Source organism: Gouania willdenowi, chromosome 4, assembly GCF_900634775.1.
Source record: "Gouania willdenowi chromosome 4, fGouWil2.1, whole genome shotgun sequence".
NCBI lineage: Eukaryota > Metazoa > Chordata > Actinopteri > Blenniiformes > Gobiesocidae > Gouania > Gouania willdenowi.
In genome coordinates this window covers 1,943,711-1,964,482 of record NC_041047.1, presented here as the reverse complement: position 1 = coordinate 1,964,482, position 20,772 = coordinate 1,943,711, and the positions used below count along the sequence as shown (strand labels likewise).

General features: G+C 36.0%; 1 protein-coding gene across 3 annotated transcripts in view; it reads right to left on the bottom strand.

Annotated features, from left to right (window-relative positions):
* Positions 1–20,772, bottom strand: part of LOC114462499 (integumentary mucin C.1-like) — a 21,965-nt gene extending 1,193 nt beyond the window's left edge. Inside the window, exons 1-14 of one of the 3 annotated variants that reach the window (XM_028445390.1) lie at positions 20,578–20,772; positions 20,351–20,412; positions 19,788–19,886; positions 19,535–19,705; positions 18,470–18,583; positions 16,731–16,901; positions 16,509–16,607; positions 16,255–16,425; positions 15,191–15,304; positions 13,289–13,628; positions 13,067–13,165; positions 12,814–12,984; positions 7,534–7,647; positions 6,660–6,803 (exon numbers count right to left, since the gene is read on the bottom strand). In XM_028445390.1, coding sequence (XP_028301191.1) covers positions 13,120–13,165; positions 13,289–13,628; positions 15,191–15,304; positions 16,255–16,425; positions 16,509–16,607; positions 16,731–16,901; positions 18,470–18,583; positions 19,535–19,705; positions 19,788–19,812 — 1,251 coding nt within the window. In that variant the 5' untranslated portion in view covers positions 19,813–19,886; positions 20,351–20,412; positions 20,578–20,772 and the 3' untranslated portion in view covers positions 6,660–6,803; positions 7,534–7,647; positions 12,814–12,984; positions 13,067–13,119. Of the gene's footprint in view, positions 1–5,687; positions 5,802–6,077; positions 6,249–6,659; positions 6,804–7,533; positions 7,648–12,813; positions 12,985–13,066; positions 13,166–13,288; positions 13,629–15,190; positions 15,305–16,254; positions 16,426–16,508; positions 16,608–16,730; positions 16,902–18,469; positions 18,584–19,534; positions 19,706–19,787; positions 19,887–20,350; positions 20,413–20,577 lie in introns of those variants that run through there. The other 2 variants (XM_028445388.1, XM_028445389.1) reach the window with 2 other exon arrangements.

Genomic DNA, 20,772 nt, shown 5'->3' with positions numbered 1-20,772 from the left:
AATAGCGTGACATGGGACCTTTAAACTGAGCAGTAGGTTTTTCTTTGAATGTTGTTTTTTTTCTCCTCCATCTCATTTGTGTGATTTGTTCACTGGCATAGTAAATAGCAAAACCAGAGACAAGTCAGCAAGGAAAAGCACAAAAACTGTTTTCTGAGAAAAAAGTTCTGTTTTTTGCAAAATATACTAGTGAAGTCATAAAGAAATATTAGATAATATTGGATAACAATAAACTTTGTGTTTGTAAAATGGCTTGATTGACTGAACATCAGCATCTGTGTTTCAAGGTGTTGAAAATTTGCAGCTTTCTTTGTCTATTCTCACACTTGTGTTATTGTTTCAGCCAAACCTAAACTGAAGGGAAAGGTATTAGTTGTGGAGGTGAATTGCGTTAAAACATTTAAAACTGCTATTGAAAACTATTAATGGGGTATAAATTAATACAAAGTAATGAAAATGGACAACAAGCTAGGGAATAATTTCTCTGTTATGTACTTGGAGACTGACAACATTCAAACAGCCATAACTTATTTTAATATTCTTTGATTTCTATATGTGTAATATCTTTGGAAAGCTTAGAAACCACACTTTCAGAATATGTAAATCAATCAAAATGCCCCTTGGCCAACTTGTTCCTGGTGTTTTCATGGCACGTTACATATTCACTGCTATTCTACAAGCCAGTGTTTCCAAACCTTTGTTTGTCTCATGTCGCCTTATCCTTTCTGTTATATCTCAAGTACAACCTGCTCACTTGACCCTTTGCCTGCATGGGTTATTAAAAAACTTTGGTCTACATTAATCCCTTATGTCTTGTATATTCTGAATATGTATTTTTCCACCTGCATTCCACCTGACTCGATTGGCCTTTTTTAATTTTAGAATTATTGCCAAGATTAGTTAGATTCTGTCATTTCAGGATGCTTAGGTCCCTATTTATTTGTTTGTGTCATCACGCTTAGACTACTGTAATGTTCTTTTGTCTGGGTTGTCCAAAAAGAGTTTTCATGGTTTACATATGGTACAGAACGTAGCAGCTCGGGTTGTCACTGACTTAAATAGATTTCAGCATATTACCGCTATGCTGGCCTTTCTTCACTGGCTACCACTTCCGGTCAGAGCAGATTTTAAGGTACAGATGTTAACAGGAAACTGTAAATGGCATTGGCCCATCATACTTGTTAAATCTGTTGAACCCATATGTTCCAACTCCTAGTTTGATAGAGGAAGGTGTTTTTTCTTTCCGTGCTCCAATGCTATGGAACAGCTTACCTCCTGAAATTAGGCTGGTTCTCTTCATTGATGTTTTTAAGGCAAAGTTAAAAACCTATTCGTACAATGTTATGTATGAGTCCTAAAATTCATGTTTTATGTGTCTTTCACATTGTTGTTCTAATTATTTTTAGATGTTTAATGAATGTTCTATTCAATGTACAGCACAGTGATTGATGTACAGAACTTTGATTGAAAGCGCTCTATTCATTAATATATTACATTAATAACTATTATTAATAGTTTTAGGCCCGAGCGCCACAAGCCGTCAGTGACCAAGGACGCTTGTCATGTTGTAGGCATGCTTTCCAAAAATGTATAGTTCATGGTACCCAAAATGGGGAAACATTGTTATTGGGTTGGATTATTTATTCTTTCTTTCTTTCTTTCGTTTGTTCGTTCGTTCGTTCGTTCTGGCTATTTACGATTTTAAAAATGCAAAAATTTGACGCGCCAGAGCCCCCAAGTACGCCAAAAATGCACTACGAGAAATTGGCAAAAAAATTAATTCATCGTAGAAAATATACACAGGAAGTCCAGAATCTTGAACTGAAAAATGAAAATGCTATTTTTGCTCCTGTTGTATTTTAACTCATTTCTCCTAGGGCGTTCCACTGACGGTGTTCAAAATCGCTGGAGATCATCTATAGAAGTGGGACACCAAAAATGATGCATGGATTTTTGTTCACTTTTACAGGGTTTGCAGGGCGGAGCCGTGATTTTTGGGCAAAAATGACAAAAGATAACATTTTTTGGTAAAAGCTCCCATTTGCACATACGAGCTCCGGTTTGTGTCAAATGTGAATCAGTTGTTAAACCCCCAGCCCTAAATCAGCTCAATGTGGAAAAACAAACATTGGCGCGTTAGCGCCCCCTACAGAATGAAGATAATTTAATATAAGACAATTGTCCTATTTCAGCACACGTTTCCTATGGCGTTTCACTGACAGAACTCAACGTTGCTTGGAGATCATCTAGAGAAGTAGGACATCAAAAAGTTAGCCATGGATTTTTAATAACTTTAGGGTGTTTGCAGGGCGGAGCCGTAAATTTTGGCCTAATTTTTTTTCTTTTTTAAATGATCCCATTTGCACATACAAAGTCAAATTTGTGTGAAATGTGACTCAGTTATTAAACTTCTGGCCCTAAACCAGCTCAATGTAGAAAAACGGATGTTGGCGCGTTAGCGCCCCCTACAGAGTGGAGATAATTTAATATTGGGCAAACATATTACATATCTATAGATTTTTGATAACGCATTTTGACCAAAACCTTTTGAAAATTTAAATTTTTTGAAAATGCTCCATTTGCACTACAAACTTTGATTTGCGCCAAATGTAAATCAGTTGTAAACTCTTAGCCCTAAATGTGGAAATACAGAAATTGGCACCTTAGCGCCCCCTACAGAGTGAAGACAATTAAAATATGGGACGAAAAAAAAAAAATGTTTGGAATTTTTTTCACAAACTGTGTGTTTGGGCCTCCTCGATCAAAGAAGTCAATGCGACCCATGCTTTAAGACGGAGCAGCCAAAGGTGGCACAGCAAGGGCCGTTTATCACTGCTTGCGGCTATATTTAATATTTTTATTCATGTAAATGCATCTTTTTTTGTGTCAGCATGCTCGTCTGAACACTTTCCTGCATCTGGTCCAACATTAACCTCAGATTTAAGCCTCTCATTCATCTATTTCTGATGTTTTGGCCATTTTAGTTCATAAATTTCAGGCTTTGGATGTATTTTAAAGAATTGTGCCACTGCCTAGTAGAAGTGTGCCCATACATGGATTACAATTATAATCGCGATTCGACACATGACGATTTGATAACAATTCATAAATGCTAAAAATCGATTGCTTTTCATAATAACTAAGGGGTCTATTCTCCCACCTGGACTTAAGTGCTTTTTTTCGCACCTGCAGTTACGTACTTATCTCCTGCTTGTATTCTCTAGTCCAGGCTGCTGAAGTCCGTGTGGCTTCAAATGTAACTAAGTCTATATTTCTATTGCAATATAATGTTTCACTTTATGGGGGCGCTGCACTTATTCCAGGGTTAGAAGTGTGTAAGAGGAAAAGGACTTGCACACCGGAAAATGCGCGTAAAGCCAGATTTGAATGGGAATGCCCACATTTCAGGGCTGCTCCACCCAGAGTGCGTAACTGGGATGAAGGCACGCAGCGACTGACTTAAGTACAGGGGGAGAATAGCACACAGCCAAAAACAGCGCCACTGCGCAGCTTTCGGGACTTACTTACAATTGAGAATGAGCCCTAAATGACAGGAACACGACCGCCGCACGCGGAACAAAAACTTTAGTCGCGCATGCTGCCCGGACACCTGAAGAAATGGACCAGGTGAAGGAGGGGATAGCGGCAGCTAACACTTTAGCTACAGTTACAGAGTGGGAGATTCACTCGGCTGGATTAAAAGCTTGCATTTGAAAGAATGAAGTGATGTAACTTATGAACCTTTTCAAAGTTGGTCAAGAGGCCAGCAAGCACCTCGACATCCACCTGGAAGGACTCGGCGGCGGAGGTGGCTCGTGGCTGCAAGCTTTTACAGCGCTCCCATTCACCCGCTTCCGGAGCCATGGACTAGGTAACATCGCTGTGCCCACGCCACTCTACAGGATGTATGCTATCCACCCGACCGTCTTGAAACACGAACACAGCGGAGCACATTTAATTCGGAACATGTTGACCAGCTCCTTTCTAACACATTTAAAATCCTAAACATGATGACAGCAATGAAAAGCAATCATTGTGTTCTTTTATCAATCCACCTTTTATCTAAACTCCAAAGTTCTACCACAGCTGATATTGTAGTTTTATGTTTTTAAAGCTCTTTGATTGTGTACAACAAATGTTTAGTTTCTTGTGGGATTTATGCAGCTCTTGAAGAAGTCTTTATTTTTACTGAATAAGCTAGTTTATTTGGGTTCAGATTTAGCTGTATAAGCTAATAATTTAGTGGTTTTATAGTGTTGTATTTATTTATTTTGTCATATGATAACTGTTGGATTTGGTGATTTGACATAAATAAGATAATTGTGATACATCTATTAGTTACTTTAAAGAGGACATATTATGCAATTTTTCACCCATCTCCATTTGTTCTAAGAACCCTGAAACATAGTATTTGAGGTTTATTTTCCAAATGCGACTGTTTTGGCAGAGTTTTTAGCCTCTGAAAAGTCACTTTCTGAAATGGGGCCATTTTGGGGCCTACTTATTACTGCATATTCATGAGTGGGGCGTGTCTATAGAACGCTCACTCACTTCATATTTCGCTCTTTTACAAGGTGATCAGTTATCACCAAAGCGATTTCATTTTTGCTATCCACACTGTTATTGTTTTACAGCCAAAAATCTGCACATTACAGTAAAACACTGTGAGTGAGTCTGTCTCAGCGCTTAGGGTCTCATAGCAGCAGCAGCAGCAGTCATTCAAGCTCTCATCAGAGTGTTAATCTACTAAGTCACTTTCTCCTCTTCCTCTGCTCTTCTAACTACAGGAATAGTGCATTTAATGTGATAATCCTTTGTTTTCTCCAACCACTGCGTAGCATTGTGTCACAAACACGTCAAATCAGCGATACGAGGCGATAGAACAGATTCGCCAATGCGTCGAACCACAAGAGTGGAGTACACCTCTGCATGAACAAATAGTGCTTTAACTACAGTGTACGTTCACTGTGGAAGCGCGGCACCGGCAGCAGGACAGTTCTGTATTTAGTTTTACTGGTAGCCATCACTCCTTTGCTAGCGAGAAATACAATGGCAGACTTTCGCAAAAGTTTTCATCAGGGGTGGAGTCCATGGGTGGAGTTACCAGCGGAGGGGAGGGTATTTTCTTTCTTGATTTCATATTTGAATTTGAGTCATTTTCTCTGTGTTGTGAGACACTGACCACAATAACACGACTGGATAGATTTATTGGACACTCAAGTTACCTCATTTGTGTTCAAAAGACTGCAAAAGTGGATTTTTCATAATATGTCCCCTTTAATTAATGGATACAGACACATATACCTTGTTTAAAAGGATGAAATAGCCACAAAGTGAGGAAAAAGACTCCCTGAATGGGGGGATGCATCGAAAATCGTGATAATTGTTAATATCGTAATAATCATTGATTAATCTAATCGTAGCACCCTAAATCATAATCAAACCATGGGGTTCCTTAGATAGCAAACCCCTACTACCTAGAATTGTTGAACTCAAGAGACTTTTAAACATTTTCTTATAATTAATGGATACTTTTTTTCCTGTTAATGCAGCTCATTTAAAATGTCACCTTTCAAACAACATAAGTTTTTTGAATCAAAATTTACTAAAAAAGCTAAAAGAAAAAATACTTATAAGAAAAACTTATAGCTATCAGAAAGCTAATTCACAGTTATCATATAACTCACATGTTCCTTGAATACAAAGGGTCTCATCTCCCATGCATTTGAGAAAGAAATCACATTGGTTGAATCCACAAAAAAAGCACTGAAGACCATTTTCTGTTTGTGACTGAACATGTGCTGAAACATAAAAAAAAAAAAAAAGACATTTCTTAAATAGAAAACATGTTCAACTGTGTGTTATCCTTATATTACTAGGGTCAACACGCAGAGGCATATAAAGGAACAAATAGTCTTAATTCTTAGGTCAGAATTTTCTGTATTTACCATACATTTTTGTCGTTGTGTTTATTGATGTGGATTACACAGTAAAAATTTAAAAACATTTCAATACACAAGGTTAATGTTGCAAAAGCTCCCTAAAAAGTTCAAGTACCTCATAGTAAATGGTCTTACCAGGTAAGGTATTATTGTTACACCCATCAGTGTCACAGCACTCAGCAGATATCAGTGCACCTGAAACAACCAAGTCAAGTTCATATGTTTGAGAGCCTGTGATTGGACACAGAGCTGATGATGCACACGCTTTGTAGAATCGTGGAGGGTCAGATGAACCAGATGCTGTGTCTGCAATTACAAAATGTAAATTGCTCATGTTAATTAAACATAAAGTCAACAATATGTTTTAATTTTGAAATTAAAAATATATAACCTGTGATGGTGGCAGTTACACACATAGATTTGTTAGAACATTGTAACTGTAGTTTCAGTTGAACATGAACCATTGCAACTTATACATTTAAGTCCTCCAGCTGTAGTGAAGATAAAATATTACAACATTAAAATATATTTTAAACATCAACATTTAACATAAAGCAAACCTTAATTTCTAAACAGTGTGTAACATGCATATTAAATAAAATAAACCGAAAACTCACGTGTTGTGGTTGCGGGTGTGGTAGTTGTAGTGGAGGTGTGGTAGTTGTAGTAGGAGGTGTGGAGTAGTTGTAGTTGGAGGGTGTGGTGTAGTTGGTAGTTTCCATCATTACCAGTCATCTGTATCACAACAGTTTGGTCCAGAGCTGAAGGTTCCTAACTCTGGTATTAATGGTATTTCTCCCAGCCTTCTACTTGCAGTACACACGCTTGGTGATGCACAGCCACGAACATCCCCATTAGCCACTGTGGATTACAATGTGGATTATTTAGATTGAATAATCAACATTTCCCAAGCCACTTTTCACAAAAATACCATTTTTGTGCATAAAGTTCAGGCTGAAGTCCACGTTGCTATAACTGTGTTTTGAAACAAGTTTAGACTTAGGTCAGCTGTTGGTTCAGCTAGATAGCTGATGTAACAGCTTATTTTATTAAGATCCCCATTAGTTGTGGTAACGCTCTTATAGCTTAAGGAGGATACAAACAATATATTATAAGAAAACTTACCCAGCAGTGCTGGAGCATGACTGGTACGGTATGTTTTAGCTTTGATAGTTGTAATGTCCCTTTTGTTTTTTTTTTTAATTTTAATATGTTGCATATATCACTCCACAGCAATTTGTATCCCCTTTTGCCTGGATCTGGAGGATATTGCGCAGGTATTGCTCCAAAAAGAGTTTCTAACTTACACGGGTAGACTTCTCCTAGCCTTTACAAACGGGAAGAACTCAGGACATTGACGATCTACCAAAAGTAAATAAGGGGGGTGGGGCTTTTGTGAAAGGTCCATTCGTAACTATTAATGGTTTGTTTTTATACCCTTAGAAAAGCTCACATAATTTACCTGATTGAACATATGCTAGTTTGTAATACAGTTCTAAAAATCTTCCAAAAGGTGAAAGAAAATATTGTTGAAAGCTAAACTGCAGTAATACATATAAGAAGGCTGTTTTACAGATATCATATGACTCACATGTTCCTTGAATACACAAGGTCTCGTCTCCCATACACTGGATTGAAACATCACATCGGCCGAATCCACAAAAGAAACACTGGAGACCATTTTCAGATGTTGACTGAGTATGTGCTGCAACATAAAAGAAAATGATATATTCAAGTCAAACAGTTTAATTGTGGTTTAGCCTTAACTTTTATCACTGTGGTGAACACACATGGACTTGTAAAGGTACATAAGGGGTATTTATTGTATTTGATACAACAGTTAGTTCTCACCAAGTAATTTGATTGGACAAGAGACATTGCACGAGTGCTGATATAGAGTAACAACAACACTGGGGCTTTTTACAGACATTATCACTCTGCTGTTCAGGTGTTCTAATAACCATTGGTCAACTTTCACTTAGGAAATGTTTGTGTTGCCTGGAAAAAGCTTTTTCTTCACTTTTATTGTGGACATATTTGTTTTGGTGGAGCCAAATAATCTATCTATAAATACAAGGAATGTCTGTGTGCTTGCACACAAGTTTAATAATTTTTGACTTATTTGGTGTTGCAAAACATTTATTTTAATTTAATTTGAACGCGAGTTAGACTGGACATGGGAGGGGGGAGGGGCATCCGGATATTCTCTGGCTCTGTACTGTGAACACATGCTCGCAATATTTTTGTAAACATGCACATTTCTCCAAGAACACGGCATTATAAATGCCGATATTTTCACCACGTGTTTATAACCTAATGCACACCTTGGATGTACGTGTGGCACTCACACAGAGTTATTTAGAGAGAGAGTTGCGGCAACTGAAGTTCGAAATAGACTCAAATAGTTCCCGGAAGTTATTGGCGGGCAATGGCAGCGGCTGTGCTCAAAGCAAACAGTGAAACATGCACATTTCTCCACGAACACGGCATTATAAACACTGAACAGCAATGAACACTGATCAACACTGATCAACACTAAACAGTCAAAGAGTGTCAGTCCTGTTTCTGTGAAAAAACCCTGGAACCAAACATAACAACCCTGGATCAATCTGACACTGAGAATGTTCATGTACATACCTTTAATTTAAATGTTCTACTGCACTACTTATCAATGCTCTACTGCACTATTTTCCTTTTATTATTATTATATTTTATTATTATCTTTCTTTTCTATTATTTTCCTTCTTTTATCTTATTTTTTTATTTTTATTTTGTATCTATTTAATTATTTTTTTATACTATTATTATTATTATTATTATTATTATTATCATCTTGTTATTTGCACATTCTAGTCTAACTACTGTTTATATTTATACTTATGTTTATACTTATTTTCATCTTTTCTAGCTGATTGTTTATTGTTGAAAATTTTTTGTTTTCACTATTGGAGAGAGCACAGTTGACCGAGTCAAATTCCTCGTGTGTACAACATACACTTGGCGAATAAAGATGATTCTGATTCTGATTCTGATTCTGATATTTTCACCACGTGTTTATAACCTAATCAGTGATGTGCCGTGACCACTAGGGTTGGGTAGGCAGGGCGTTGCAAATCGAGACCACCAATGACAATTTCATGTTGAATTGTCTCTGGTCTTCAGAGAGAAAGGACTTATGTTCACTCGCTCCGATAACACAACCTTGGAAGATTAACAGCTTACAGCTGCAGCTGGACAGCCTGAGAAATAAAACTTGGGACCAAGACGAAAAGAAAAATGGTTAAAAAACCGCCTGCAGGCGCTACAGAACGTGATCCGGGGTTGGAAGAGGTCAAGGAGATGATACGAAACCTCAAAGACGATCTATCGTCTATTAAAGACGATCTATCTGCACGAATCACAGTCGAGATAAAGTCGTTGGAAAAGACGCTGGAAAAGTCACTGGAAACCCTTCAAAGTGAAACAAAGGTACTGAAAGAAGAGAATGAAAGAAATGCTGAAGAGATAAAACTACTGAATGCGAGGGTTGAAGAGTTGGAACAAAAGGAAAGAGAGAAAGATGTCTTCATCACAGGCTTAAAGATAAAACCCAGGAGTTACGCAAGTGACGAAGAAACAAAATCGATTGAACAACAGGTCATTGATTACTTGGAGTCGAAGGACATTGTCCTGAACCCTGACAACATCAACTCCTGCCATCTCCTGCCAAAGAGAAATGATAGAGCTGTAAAAATCACTTTCACGAAGGTGAAATTCAAAGGAGAATTATTGAAGCAAGGCAGAAAACTGAAGGAAACAAAGGTTTTTATTAATGAAAACCTGACTAAAAAAAATGCAAGCATTGCATGGAAGGCACGCCAAATAAAAAAAGGAGGAAAGATTCTAAAGACGTGGACGAAAAACTGCAGGATTTATATCACACCACTGGGAGAAGAGAACGGAAAACCAATATTCATCAAAACGCTGGAAGACTTGGGAAAATACGAAGGATCCACCTAAACAACAACATTACTGATGGTAATCATGGACATGGACCCAAATCTATATAAACACTGGAAACAAAACTCAGACTGTGATTATTTTACTGACACTGAATTCAATGTGGAAACCAAGTGTAAAAAAGGTCTGTCATTTATTAATTTTAGTTGCTAGGTGGTGAGGTGATTCAGGATTACATTACTAACCTTGCTTATGAACTAAGACATAGTAATGTGTTTATACAAGAAATGGTTAAATATAACAGTCAATCAATCAAAACTGCCAATAGAACTAACAACAACCTTGAGGTAGAGACAAAACAAGCTGCAAACTTGTGTGTCCACAAGAGAAATGGAGTGGTGACGTCATGGATGAAAAGGGAAAAACTTCGAAAAAAAGATGAACTTTTCCTGAACAGGAGGAATGCAAACAACGTCTGACAGGGAACAAGGCCAACACAAACAACGATAGAGAGGAGGAGGAATAAAAAAAAAAAAGACAACACTGACTACAGATGAGAATAAATCCTACACAAAAAGGACAGTTCAGAACAACCTAAGAGTGTTTGACCAGAGAGACATGTAAACCCATGTAAATTTTTGATGTACAAAACAGCGGACGGGACCCAGATAAACAAAATGCTTCTCTTGTAAAAAAAGTGAATGTAACCATGTCAGAAATAAACTGAATAAATAAATAAAATAAAATAAATAAATGTTTCTGCTGGCAAGTGTTAATTCAATTAAATTTTATTTGTATAAAGCAATTTACAACAAAGTCATCTTAATGCGCTTATCAAAATATAAAATTCATAAGAAAGAAAAAACCCAACAAGATCCACATGAACAAGCATTAACCATCTAACAAAATCAACATCGTAAAACACCATTAAAGAAACATAAACAATAATTTTAGATAGCCTCCATACTCTCCCAACAAGATATATCTGATGACACGAAAGCACATCTGTTGTTTGTGTTGGAAACACAGAAACACGGAGAAAAAGACAACAACAACTCAGAACATCCTCAGTGAGGAGCATCCACAAAGTCAATCCTTCCTTTTGTTCCTTTCACTGTGGAAAATACCAACAATGTTCTGACCTTATCTTTGCTGAAGGTCTGGTAGCTCAGGTGTTGGTTTCCATCTTTCAAAAGCTGTCGTTTTTTTTCCTCAAAAGGAAGTTTCTTTATTGTCTCTAGCACTGTCATCCTGCCTGTAGTGTTATCCCGCCCACTAGCTAGAGAACGTAGCAGCAGCAGTCACGTAATATCAATTCATTAATGCACTGTGAAGTTACGTATAGCATTTAGCATACCGCGGTTATGTCCAAAGGCAGCGAAGAGAGCTGCCTTTTTACATAAATGGTTTTCATCTTGGGAAACTAATTCCGCATGCGCAAACACATAAAAACACGCTATGGGAACAGAGGCAGAGCAGCAACGTGCTTTTGAGAGGGGGTGTGGCCTCCTCCAGCCTTACAGCGGAGTGACACTGCAGCCGTTCCAGGAAATAGCGCTGTTTAGTAATTTGGGCTATGAAGCACAAAAAAAGCTGACACCTTCAAACTTATAGGTACTGTAGGCTATCGGAAATGGAAAAATAACTTATTTATAATCAAAACAAATAATCAAAATATCAATTCACGCTTGGGCAGGCACTGCCTATCTTGCCTACCCTGACTTCACGTCATTGAACCTAATGCACACCTTGGATGTACATGACATGTTTGTGTGTAATTAATTTTCCCACTGGGTTTTTTGAGTTTTTCCTTCCCGAAAAAGGGTCTAAGGACAGAGGACAACATTTATTATCTACAAGTCCAATTGATATGTGATTACAGAACCTGGTCAGTTCTGGTCAAGCTGCCCTAAGCAGGCCAGATACTAGTGTACTGATAACACCAAGACCTCTTCCTCAGAGGCTCGACCATTGTTTTGGCTAACGCTATCAGCAGCTACAGAACCCTGAAAATGCAAAACAACTACAAATTCATGGGACGCTCACACTGAAACCTCTAAATCCCAGACCGGTCTGCCTCTAAACCCTTTGACCAAATAAACCCTTTTTCCACATTTGACCAGCAACCGTTAAACTTGACTGCATCTTATTTCATTCAAAACCGCCACAACACCAGTGAACATTGGTTCAAACTTTATGTATTCATTTATCATGTACATGTCCCATAGAATTAAACTGGGGAAATCACACACGTTATTTTGCTTTGCACCTGCAAATAAAGCCCTTCATAACACTACAGAGTACAGAGTATGTACACCTCTTTGTACATCCAACTTTCAAACACATACTAATTTGGCCAGAATTGACAACTGTACTCAAGCTCCTCCCACTATATGAATACATACGTCTTACGGGCACTGTACTATTTTATAAATAAACAAATCATAATCTCTTGTCGCCTAATACTGTTAACTAATAAATGTGCTTGTAGAACTATTGTATTAAAGCAATATTAGACACAAGGTTGTGCTGTTGTGCTAAATATCAACACTGGTGTGATTATCTACGACCAAATCACACCAGTGCTGATATTTCAGCACAACAGAACTCTCATGTGATATTGCTTAAATAACTATTTTACTCTGAGTATTTTAATTGGTAATTTTATTGTATTAATGTATGATGTGTTGTGTCATTGGCATGTCTTTATCTGTAATGAATGCATTGACTGTTAGCAGCCCTGCATCTGTGTCCATTTCCTTTACACCCTGCTAACACATTATTGCTTACCTAAACAAAAAGTTCTTCTGTCCAGGTAACACAAAAAAATATGGATGAGAATAAAATATTCTTGAATAACCCACAGGCTCAATGTCACAAAGGCTCCCTAAAACATTAAAGTACCTCTAAATAAATGGAAACACACACTTACCAGGTAAGTTATTATTGTTACACCCATCAGTGTTACAGCACTCAGCAGATATCAGTGCACCTGAAAGACCCAAGTTAAATTCATATGGTTGAGAGCCTGTGATTGGACACAGAGCTGATGATGCACACCCTTTGTAGAATCGTGGAGGGTCAGATGAAAAAATTGATCTGTCTGCAAATACAAAACAAATATTGTTTATATTAAATAAACTGTTTAATAAATTCTGTAATTTATTTAAATGAAGAAAACCAACCTGTGATGGTGGCAGTTACACACATAGTTTCTGTAGAACATGTAACTGTAGTTTCAGTTGAACATGAACCATTGCAACTTAGACATTGAAGTCCTCCAGCTGTAGTGAATTTGAAATCAAATAAAGATATTAAAATGTATTCCAATCATAAGAATTTGAATATAAACTAAATACTAACAATAAACTGTATGAAATGTACACATTCAAATAAACTAAACTCACGTGTTGTAATAGGAGGTGTGGGTAGTTGTAGTTGGAGGTGTGGTAGTTGTAGTTGGAGGTGTGGTAGTTGTAGTTGGAGGTGTGGTAGTTGTAGTTGGAGGTGTGGTAGTTGTAGTTGGAGGTGTGGTAGTTGTAGTTGGAGGTGTGGTCATTGTAGTGTGAGGTGTGGTAGTTGTAGTTGGAGGTGTGGTAGTTGTAGTTCCATCATTACAGTTTTCTGTATTACAACAGTTTGGTCCAGAGCTGAAGGTTCCTAACTCTGGTAATAATGGTAGTTCTCCCAGCCTTCTACTTACAGTACACACACTTTGTGATACACAGCCACGAACATCACCGTTCACTGTGGATTAAAATGTTAGTTATTTAGATTGATTCTCTTTTGAGGGATTGGGAAAAGGCAAAAAATACATGTTTTTGTACCAAAAAAAAGTTCAGACTGAAGTCCACTTTGCTATAACTGTGTTTGAAAACAAGTGTCAAACTGTAATATTTCAGTCAAATTGATTCCAATCATTGTTAATCTTATGTTTGACCACTAGGTGTTGCAATTTGGCTTGAAATAAACACATCTATTTTTGTTCAGGTTTCTGCGGTGCCATGCTTAATGCTAATTTTGGTTCCACTTTTTGGTGGTGTTACGCATGTGTCTAGTCCAGCAATGCTTTGACCAATCAGAATGCTTGACACAGCGTTGCAAAGCTGAGAGCCTGTAGAAATTGGTGATATCAAACACTAAGGGGGTGGTCTTTAGCCCTGGCCAATCAGAGCTGGGTAAAGGAGGGACCTGCCATTTTACGCACCAGTAATTTCTCGACTGAGAAGTGCTCAGATGTGTGTAATGGCGGTACAGTATCTGTCTGACTAAAAGATTTGGATTTATCAAAATATGGAGTTTTTACACATTGGAGCAACTTTCAGGATTATTAAAATACAATTACTTTTGTTCAATATAACATAACAAATATACTGTATTAGTTTTACAGAGTTTAATTTGTGAAATGTAGTTACAAAAATAATTGTTTTTAGTTTTACAAATACTATTACCTTTAATCATATTATATTTTGACCCAATGTGTCCTAAAGTTTTATTTCACTATCTTTATAAAGCCCATACCAAATGTTCCATCAATATATTTACTATATTTAACATTATATAAGCTACAACTCCAGGAAAATGATTCACCTCAATATTTTTAAACATTACTGTTTTGCACAATTTGTCATTAATTATGGTGTGCTTTTCTACCCTTAGGGAAGCGTCATGTAATTAATTTATCTTAAACATGTTAATTTATCTTTTTCTTTTATAATTTTGTAAAAAAAAAAAACTTGAAGTAAATGATCCTCAAAAGTAAAGCTTCAATAATAGTTATTTTAATGCTGTTTTACAGTTATCAAATGACTCACACGTTTTCAGAAAAGCGTCTGCTGGTCACGGTGTTTTCTTGCGTCATCACAACATCTTTTTCCAGCTGTGTTTTTTCCGGTGAATTAAAGTGTTTCAGGCAAAAACCAAAAATTTACTTTTAGGCCATTTTTGTCCCAAAATTTTCTGTGACTGAATTTTGGCTGCATTACTAGTGTTAGCAAATTAAGTGTTAATGCTATAGTTATTAAAGCCAACAACAAAGTTAAAGTCATTCAATGAATTATTTGTAATGAAATTTAACCTACAAAATTATTGACGTAATTTTTTACAAAATGACTGTGTTGCCTAATTAATCACTAATAATGGTTTGTTTTTATACCCTTAGAAAAGCTCACATAATTTACCTGATTGAACATATGCTAGTTTGTAATACAGTTCTAAAAATCTTCCAAAAAGTGAAATAAAATATTGTTGAAAGCTAAACTGCAGTGATACATATAAGAAGGCTGTTTTACAGATATCATATGACTCACATGTTCCTTGAATACACAAGGTCTCGTCTCCCATACACTGGACTGAAACATCACATCGGCCGAATCCACAAAAGAAACACTGGAGACCATTTTCAGATGTTGACTGAGTATGTGCTGCAACATAAAAGAAAATTATTTTTTCAAGTCAAACAGTTTAATTGTGGTTTAGCCTTAACTTTTATCACTGTGGTGAACACACATGGACTTGTAAAGGTACATAAGGGGTATTTATTGTATTTGATACAACAGTTAGTTCTCACCAAGTAATTTGATTGGACAAGAGACATTGCACGAGTGCTGATATAGAGTAACAACAACACTGGGGCTTTTTACAGACATTATCACTCTGCTGTTCAGGTGTTCTAATAACCATTGGTCAACTTTCACTTAGGAAATGTTTGTGTTGCCTGGCAACAGATTTTTCTCACTTCTATTTGTGGACATATTTGTTTTGGTGGAGCCAAATAATTTATCTATAAATACAAAGAACGTCTGTGTGCGTGTGTGTTGAGTGTATATCTCCCTGCTGCAGTGTCTGATCAAGCTGAAACTAATAATTTATTAAATAAACAAATCATAATCTCTTGTCGCCTAATACTGTTAACTAATAAATGTGCTTGTAGAACTATTGTATTAAAGCAATATCAGACACAAGGTTGTGCTGTTGTGCTAAATATCAACACTGGTGTGATTATCTACGACCAAATCACACCAGTGCTGATATTTCAGCACAACAGAACTCTCATGTGATATTGCTTAAATAAGTATTTTACTATGAGTATTTTAATTGGTAATTTTATTGTATTAATGTATGATGTGTTGTGTCATTGGCATGTCTTTATCTGTAATGAATGCATTGACTGTTAGCAGCCCTGCATCTGTGTCCATTTCCTTTACACCCTGCTAACACGTTATTGCTGACCTAAACAAAAAGTTCTTCTGTCCAGGTAACACAAAGAAATATGGATGAGAATAAAATATTCTTGAATAACCCACAGGCTCAATGTCACAAAGGCTCCCTAAAACATTAAAGTACCTCTAAATAAATGGAAACACACACTTACCAGGTAAGGTATTATTGTTACACCCATCAGTGTCACAGCACTCAGCAGATATCAGTGCACCTGAAAGACCCAAGTTAAGTTCATATGTTTGAGAGCCTGTGATTGGACACAGAGCTGATGATGCACACCCTTTGTAGAATCGTGGAGGGTCAGATGAAGCAAATGATGTGTCTGAAATTACAAAAAAAAAGATTGTTTATATTAAATAAACTGTTTAATAAATTCTATAATGTATTTAAATGAAGAAAACCAACCTGTGATGGCGGCAGTTACACACATAGTTTCTGTAGAACATGTAACTGTAGTTTCAGTTGAACATGAACCATTGCAACTTAGACATTGAAGTCCTCCAGCTGTAGTGAATTTGAAATCAAATAAAGATATTAAAATGTATTCCAATCATCAGAATATGAATATAAACTAAATACTAACAATAAACTGTATGAAATGTACACATTCAAATAAACTAAACTCACGTGTTGTAGTTGGAGGTGTGGTAGTTGTAGTTCCATCATTACAGTCATTTGTATCACAACAGTTTGGTCCAGAGCTGAAGGTTCCTAACTCTGGTAATAATGGTAGTTCTCCCAGCCTTCTACTTACAGTACACACACTTTGTGATACACAGCCACGAACATCACCGTTCACTGTGGATTAAAATGTTAGTTATTTAGATTGATTCTCTTTTGAGGGATTGGGAAAAGGCAAAAAATACATGTTTTGTACCAAAAAAAGTTCAGACTGAAGTCCACTTTGCTATAACTGTGTTTGAAAACAAGTGTCAAACTGTAATATTTCAGTCAAATTGATTCCAATCATTGTTAATCTTATGTTTGACCACTAGGTGTTGCAATTTGGCTTGAAATAAACACATCTATTTTTGTTCAGGTTTCTGCGGTGCCATGCTTAATGCTAATTTTGGTTCCACTTTTTGGTGCCGTTACGCATGTGTCTAGTCCAGCAATGCTTTGACCAATCAGAATGCTTGACACAGCGTTGCAAAGCTGAGAGCCTGTAGAAATTGGTGATATCAAACACTAAGGGGGTGGTCTTTAGCCCTGGCCAATCAGAGCTGAGTAAAGGAGGGACCTGCCATTTTTACGCACCAGCAATTTCTCGACTGAGAAGTGCTCAGATGTGTGTAATGGCGGTACAGTATCTGTCTGACTAAAATATTTGGATTTATCAAAATATGGAGTTTTTACACATTGGAGCAACTTTCAGGATTAGTAAAATACAATTACTTTTGTTCAATTTAACATAACAAATATACTGTATTAGTGCTACAGAGTTTAATTTGTGAAATGTAGTTACAGAAATAATTGTTTTTAGTTTTACAAATACTATTACCTTTAATCATATTATATTTTGACCCAATGTGTCCTAAAGTTTTATTTCACTATCTTTATAAAGCCCATACCAAATGTTCCATCAATATATTTACTATATTTAACATTATATAAGCTACAACTCCAAGAAAATGATTCACCTTAATATTTTTAAACATTACTGTTTTGCACAATTTGTCATTAATTATGGTGTGCTTTTCTACCCTTAGGGAAGCGTCATGTAATTAATTTATCTTAAACATGTTAATTTATCTTTTTCTTTTAAAAGTTTGTTAAAAAAAAAAAAAAAAAACTTGAAGTAAATGATCCTCAAAAGTAAAGCTTCAATAATAGTTATTTTAATGCTGTTTTACAGTTATCAAATGACTCACACGTTTTCAGAAAAGCGTCTGCTGGTCACGGTGTTTTCTTGCGTCATCACAACATCTTTTTCCAGCTGTGTTTTTTCCGGTGAATTAAAGTGTTTCAGGCAAAAACCAAAAATTTACTTTTAGGCCATTTTTGTCCCAAAATTTTCTGTGACTGAATTTTGGCTGCATTACTAGTGTTAGCAAATTAAGTGTTAATGCTATAGTTATTAAAGCCAACAACAAAGTTAAAGTCATTCAATGAATTATTTGTAATGAAATTTAACCTACAAAATTATTGACGTAATTTTTTACAAAATGACTGTGTTGCCTAATTAATCACTAATAATGGTTTGTTTTTATAACCTTAGAAAAGCTCACATAATTTACCTGATTGAACATATGCTAGTTTGTAATACAGTTCTAAAAATCTTCCAAAAAGTGAAATAAAATATTCTTGAAAGCTAAACTGCAGTGATACATATAAGAAGGCTGTTTTACAGATATCATATGACTCACATGTTCCTTGAATACACAAGGTCTCGTCTCCCCGACACAGGACTGAAACATCACATCGGCCGAATCCACAAAAGAAACACTGGAGACCATTTGTAGATGCTGACTGAGTTTGTGCTGCAACATAAAAAGAAAATGATTTATTCAAGTCAAACAGTTTAATTGTGGTTTAGCCTTAACTTTTATCACTGTGGTGAACACACATGGACTTGTAAAGGTACATAAGGGGTATTTATTGTATTTGATACAACAGTTAGTTCTCACCAAGTAATTTGATTGGACAAGAGACATTGCACGAGTGCTGATATAGAGTAACAACAACACTGGGGCTTTTTACAGACATTATCACTCTGCTGTTCAGGTTTTCTAATAACCATTGGTCAACTTTCACTTAGGAAATGTTTGTGTTGCCTGGCAACAGATTTTTCTCACTTCTATTTGTGGACAAATTTGTTTTGGTGGAGCCAAATAATTTATCTATAAATACAAAGAACGTCTGTGTGCGTGTGTGTTGAGTGTATATCTCCCTGCTGCAGTGTCTGATCAAGCTGAAACTAATAATTTATTAAATAAACAAATCATAATCTCTTGTCGCCTAATACTGTTAACTAATAAATGTGCTTGTAGAACTATTGTATTAAAGCAATATCAGACACAAGGTTGTGCTGTTGTGCTAAATATCAACACTGGTGTGATTATCTACGACCAAATCACACCAGTGCTGATATTTCAGCACAACAGAACTCTCATGTGATATTGCTTAAATAAGTATTTTACTATGAGTATTTTAATTGGTAATTTTATTGTATTAATGTATGATGTGTTGTGTCATTGGCATGTCTTTATCTGTAATGAATGCATTGACTGTTAGCAGCCCTGCATCTGTGTCCATTTCCTTTACACCCTGCTAACACGTTATTGCTTACCTAAACAAAAAGTTCTTCTGTCCAGGTAACACAAAGAAATATGGATGAGAATAAAATATTCTTGAATAACCCACAGGCTCAATGTCACAAAGGCTCCCTAAAACATTAAAGTACCTCTAAATAAATGGAAACACACACTTACCAGGTAAGGTATTATTGTTACACCCATCAGTGTCACAGCACTCAGCAGATATCAGTGCACCTGAAGAACCCAAGTTAAGTTCATATGTTTGAGAGCCTGTGATTGGACACAGAGCTGATGATGCACACCCTTTGTAGAATCGTGTTGTGTCAGATGAAAAAATTGATGTGTCTGCAATTACAAAAAAATTATTGTTTATATTAAATAAACTGTTTAATAAATTCTATAATGTATTTAAATGAAGAAAACCAACCTGTGATGGTGGCAGTTACACACATAGTTTCTGTAGAACATGTAACTGTAGTTTCAGTTGAACATGTACCATTGCAACTTAGACAATCAAGTGATGCAGCTGTAATGAGAAAAAAATCATTTAAAAAATTGTAAAATGTTTATAACATTGATTTATAATTTGAAATCCTCTAACTCCTCTCAGAAACATCAAAGTAGCCAACAGCATTTGGAGATTTAAAATAAATCATGTACAACTTTAGTTGTCTTACATAAATCACTGTTTAATAATGCATTGACCCTATCATCAGCATGTTTATCTACCATACTGTGTTATAACACAGCCTATTGTTATTATTATAATTTTAATAATTATTTTTTTTATTATATTGAATGCAGGGTACACCCTAGATATGTCACCAGTCCATCAACACAGCATCAACAGACAATCAGAAAAAAGCCCCATTTTCTCTTTTTAGTTTCTTTTGATAATTACAACAGTTCATTCTTTAAGTTAATAACAAAACAAGCCTCTTGCTCGTCTTCTTTAAAGACTTTCCCAGAAACCAGCAATCACAAGTTTACCATTAACATGAATTTAGAAACTCTGTGTAGATCCAGACTTCCATGACGAGACAATACCATTTCTATAACAGGACCAAAAATCAGGACAAAATCATTTTAAGTTAAAACTTTAAATCACATGATTACAAAAATAGATAAAGATAAAAAATGTATCAAATTAGATGTTAGTCAGCTACTACATTTAGTTTAATTAAGCAGTAAAAGACTCTATAAATGGGTTAAACTACCTTGACTGAAGAATGTCCAGAGGACGGTCACAGAGAGGATCAGCTTCAACATGTTGAGTAGGTGAGAACTGAGTTTTCCTGAATGTAGAACTCAACTAAAAAGTAGCAATTCACACCTTATATTTATATACAGCGCTGTTGTAAAAATATTCAGTGTCATTATTAGAGCATGACTCCCCAGACACTCCTTGTTTT